Source organism: Elephantulus edwardii, unplaced genomic scaffold (genome assembly GCF_000299155.1).
Source record: "Elephantulus edwardii isolate Elephantulus edwardi_28Jun2011 unplaced genomic scaffold, EleEdw1.0 scaffold00016, whole genome shotgun sequence".
Classification (NCBI taxonomy): domain Eukaryota; kingdom Metazoa; phylum Chordata; class Mammalia; order Macroscelidea; family Macroscelididae; genus Elephantulus; species Elephantulus edwardii.
Genome location: NW_006399766.1, coordinates 11,762,196 through 11,766,748, shown reverse-complemented (window position 1 = coordinate 11,766,748; position 4,553 = coordinate 11,762,196). Strand labels below are relative to the sequence as shown.

Genomic DNA, 4,553 nt, shown 5'->3' with positions numbered 1-4,553 from the left:
ACATAAGCGCAGGGACTTTGCACGCGCACAGCTGATTACGCATGCATGAATCATCTGAAGTTGCTTCCCGCGGCCCAATCGCAAGGCGGCTTGGACTGCGACGCCTGCGCAGTCAGCCTCAGGTCACAGCTCTCACTGGCCTCCTGCAGCACTCAGCCCGTAACTGTCCAATGCTCTAGCGGAGTCGGGAGGCGGAGTCTGCGTGGAGTGCGTGGAACGGGAGGGACACGGGCGGGCGCCCACGGTGTGTGACCCGGCGGTCCGGTGAGAGAGAAGAAAAGGAAGGTGCAGGGGGTCCCGCGGAGCTATTGGCAAAATGTTCCGGTGTGGCAGCCTGGCGGCGGGTGCCTGGAAGCATAAGCTGGCCCCGTTGGTGCGGACCGTGTGCGTCAGAAGCCCGAAGCAGAAGAACCGGCCCCCAGGTGACTTACCGATCGCAGGCACCCCCACCTCCGGCTCTCCCAAGGCCTGGGAGACCTGGGTTCTGTTGCCTCACAGCCCTTTCCCTCTTTGCCCTCTCCAAAAACTTAACAAGCCTACAGTTGCATGAATCTCGAATTGAGATCCAAAACTGTTGGTTTCCAGAAAGCAGAGGCGTCTGCTCGGCCATGCCGAGCTGACCTTGTTGGGAATTGCATCCCAGCAGTCAGCGTGAGGATGGATGGCTTATGATCTGGCAGCATGGAGGGTCGCTGAGAGTCGGAATCATCCCGATGGCACCTAGGAACAATCGTGCGAGGGGCCTCTTCCTGGGAGGGTTTACTGTTCAAAGGTGACAATGGCCATCGCGTCATGCCATCTCTTCCCTCTTAGAGCAATGAGGTTAAGTAACTATAGTGTATCGACTGTGGGGTTTTACACTGGACCTTTAAGGTCCATGCCTAGGTTTTCTTCTGTAATAAGGATCTTGTCTGCTCTACTTACACACCTCCCAGGAGATCCGTAGGTGTGATTGACCTTTGACACAGAAGTAGTGCATTGCAAGTAAAGGGCCATCAGGCATTGGTGCACCAGGCCCCAAAAGTGTTGGCCCAGCATCGATCGATTTAAAATGTCTGGTTAATGCCACTCTTGGTGGTCTTTAATACTTCAGAGGTTTCATATTTTCCCTCCATGAAGTTGTATCATTACATTTTAGTTCTAGAAGGAGTTTGCTCATACTCACTCATTTTATAACTAATAAAAACCAAGGCACAGAGCTGAAATGTCTTGCCCAAAGACGTAGAACTAATTAATAGGCAGAGCTGAGGTTAGTTTGCCAGTCTCTAGGCCTTTAATCCCCATGCCACAGGTTCACACTGCTAACTAACGTTTGACCTCAAAGATTAACAGTAATTTTCATTACCCTTCTAGTATTTAGTCCATTGTACATCAGATAGCCTTGAATTTATCTGAGACTAGCCTGAGCCTGCTTATGTTAACTTGCACAGCTTTCTGGTGTCCCGAATTACCCACATTCCCCGCTCCCCAAAATTACTTTTTGTACTTGTTGATAACAAAGTAAAACATATACACCAGTTCAGCATTTTCTGCATGTACAATTGAGTGACATCGATCCTATTTTTCCACTCGTTCAGCTATTCTCATGCTCCTCTTCTGAATTGTTGCTCTCCAGTTAGCAGAAGCACACTGCCCCCTAAGTTTCCTAGCTGATCTTTCAAGTGGCTGCTGTCATTTCCATCCCACATGGATAGTTCTTTATTAAAGAACATACTGCTCAAAGGTGAGCTTTTGTACTGGTTAAGTTAAACTGGTTTGGTTTTAAGAAGACTTCCGAGGATATTTGTGGTTTAAGGTTTAAAGATGATCTCAGCGAAACGGTTTGGATCAGGATTCTTCTATGGAACCTTTAATCAACGTGCTCAGTAATGGTAGTTGGGCACGATCCAGTACTTTTAGTCTCTCAGCAAAGGAGGCAATTGTTCACTGACACACACTCCATTACCTTTTATTCCTGACTCTCCTCTTTCCTCTGTTGCTCCAGGCAGATAGATAGAGACCTTTGCTCTGGTAAGCTTATAAGACCCCAGGCAGTAAAGATCTCAGAGGGAGAACAGAAACACTAATCATGTTATTAAGTCAGTCAACTGGGATGTCCCATGAAATCAGCATCTTAAACCTCCAGACTAAGTCCCAGGAAGTGTTTGGTTATACATAAGCAACTACTCTTCCCCTAACCTGTGTCCCCCTCCCCCAGTTTAACTTTTTATAGTTCAACTTATTGACAGCAATTACAGTGAAGGAGCTAAAGAAACAGATCACCATGCCTTTCTCCCATGCCACCTCTGAGTGGTTTCAATTTGCCAACTTTTCCGTTAGTAGTCAAGCGCTTAAACCTGTTGGTCCATCTGGGGACTCCATACGCTATTAGAAAATAACGGGCTCTAATGGTTTTACCTTGTGCGAAGGCAGTCTACTGTGAGTTATATTCTGACTTCCTGACATGATTTGTCAGTCTCTTTGTGCAAACTTTATCATTTGGCCAATCTGGTAATATGATAATAATGTGCTTTTTAAAATGAGCAGGATAGGGCCCCAATTATTTTAGGAATTAACCTTGTGTGTGGCTTGATTACAGATTGCTTTTAATCTGACTTGGTTTTCACATAATAGTATTTACCATGTCGATGAGATAACGTGACACAAGGACTGCAGTGATGGACTTGAGGATGGCGATGGACTTGAGGGTGGCGCAGGATAGGGCAAGGTTTGATCTGTTGCTCTTATGGTCAGCCTCTACCATGGATTTTTGCTCAGGTTTATACAGTGTTTTTCCCCTCTGAGAATGAAAATTAATTGGAAGATCAAAAAGCATTGCTTTCTCTTTTTCCTGTTCCCCTTATACTTTTTTACTTTCCAACATTTTCTTTTTAAAATTTCAAAATCTACCAAAAAGTTTAAAGACTAATACAGTAAACACTTATGAGGTAGAATTTCTCCCCCTCCCGTGCACACATCCCTAAATTCACCAGTTATTAACTTGCTGGGGGTTTTTTAATCTCTTTTTTTTCTTTGTTGCTGTTGTTAGGTGCCTTTAAGTCAAACATGACTCACAGTGACCCTATGAACAGAAGATCTGAACCCTGTTCTGTCCTGCTCATCCTCACACTTCCTGACACACAAGAGCCCATTGCAGCAGTCACGGTGTCAGTACACCTGGTCGAGGGTCTTCCTCTCCTTGCCAACCCTCCACCCTTCCCCTCTTTTTCTCTTTAGCTAGCTATATAATTTTTTAAAATTTTTATTTTATTTTTTATTATTTTTATGTGTATATACCATCAAATCAGATCTGACTGGTACAGGAGGAGATTGTCCCTCCTTTTCCAGCAGAGCATCTAGTGAATTTGAATGTTGTTAAGTGCCATCGAGTCATGGGCGACTCATAGCAACCCTGTGAATGAAAGTCCTCAACACTTGTGTGACTTTCATCCTTCCTCCAGGTTCACAGGGTTCCAGAGGCAAGCTATTACGGAAGTGGATGCCACTCCTGCTTCCAAGCTTGTTTTAATCGGGGAGTGCCACCAAACACTGTCCGCCATGGGTAACTGTTAATGCATTTGACACATCAGTATCACTGTGTTCAGCTTCACAGCGACCACAAGTTACCCCTGTATGGCAAGTGGACACACCAGGGCTATACCACGTAGAAGAATGTTTGAACAAAAACAATGAAAAACAGGCCTATAGCTAGCTATATTTTTAGACATTTGTCATCAGGTTGATTCCTACTCATGGTGACTCCAGTGAATGTTGGACTAGAGATCACCAGGCCTATCTTCTGAGACATTTCTGTGTGGATGCAAACCTACAATCTTTGAGTTGGTAGTTGACTGCATTAACCATTTGTACCACCCAGGGGTACCACCGATACATATTTCAGTACATAGAGAACAGAGAGCTCAGGTGGCCTGGTGGTAAGAAGTTACACTACCAATAAATCCAAAGGCAGGTGGTTCAATTCTGCTAATTGCTCCATGGGAGAAATATGGACACTGCTCTTCCATGTAGTTGACAGCCTCTGAAAACCCGCTGTGAGTCAGTTCCGACTCAGTGGCACACCACAACAATAACAACTATGAGATCAGTGGTTTGAATCTATCAGCTGCTTCCTGGGAGAAAGATAGACTCTCTCTTCCTGTTAATATTTACAGCCTTGGGAACTGGATGGAAGGTTGCTGTGAGTCAGAATCAATGCCCTGGCAGTGAGTTTTGAGTAAGTTCTAAAGAGAGAGGAAGAATACCAAACGGCTTGAAATGGTACAAATATCTTAATGTCCCATCTGCCAATATTTTAGGTTGGGCCTCCTAAGAACAGGTAATGTAACATAAACACAATAAATGCCATTACCACTCAAATTTAGTACTGTTAGAATAATGTGATCCGATAAACCCCTCCGCTTTCCTACTTTGCCAAGATGTTACGAAGCTCTTAATCTTTCTTGCAACCCTCTCATACACATGTATCTTCCTTGTTAGGTTCAGATCAGTTACATAGCTTGCTTTTTGCCTTAACAATTATTTGTAATCAGGGATGCTTTGGGCAGAATATTAAA

The 4,553-nt window shown here is 44.6% G+C and overlaps 1 protein-coding gene across 4 annotated transcripts in view; it reads left to right on the top strand.

Moving 5' to 3' along the window:
- The first annotated feature begins 299 nt into the window (after positions 1-299).
- The window catches only part of AIFM1 (apoptosis-inducing factor, mitochondrion-associated, 1), a 43,797-nt gene continuing 39,543 nt past the window's right edge, over positions 300-4,553 (top strand). For 3 of the 4 annotated variants that reach the window (XM_006881790.1, XM_006881791.1, XM_006881792.1), the window contains exon 1: positions 317-422. In XM_006881790.1, coding sequence (XP_006881852.1) covers positions 317-422 — 106 coding nt within the window. Of the gene's footprint in view, positions 423-4,553 lie in introns of all 4 variants that reach the window. The other variant, XM_006881793.1, reaches the window with a different exon arrangement.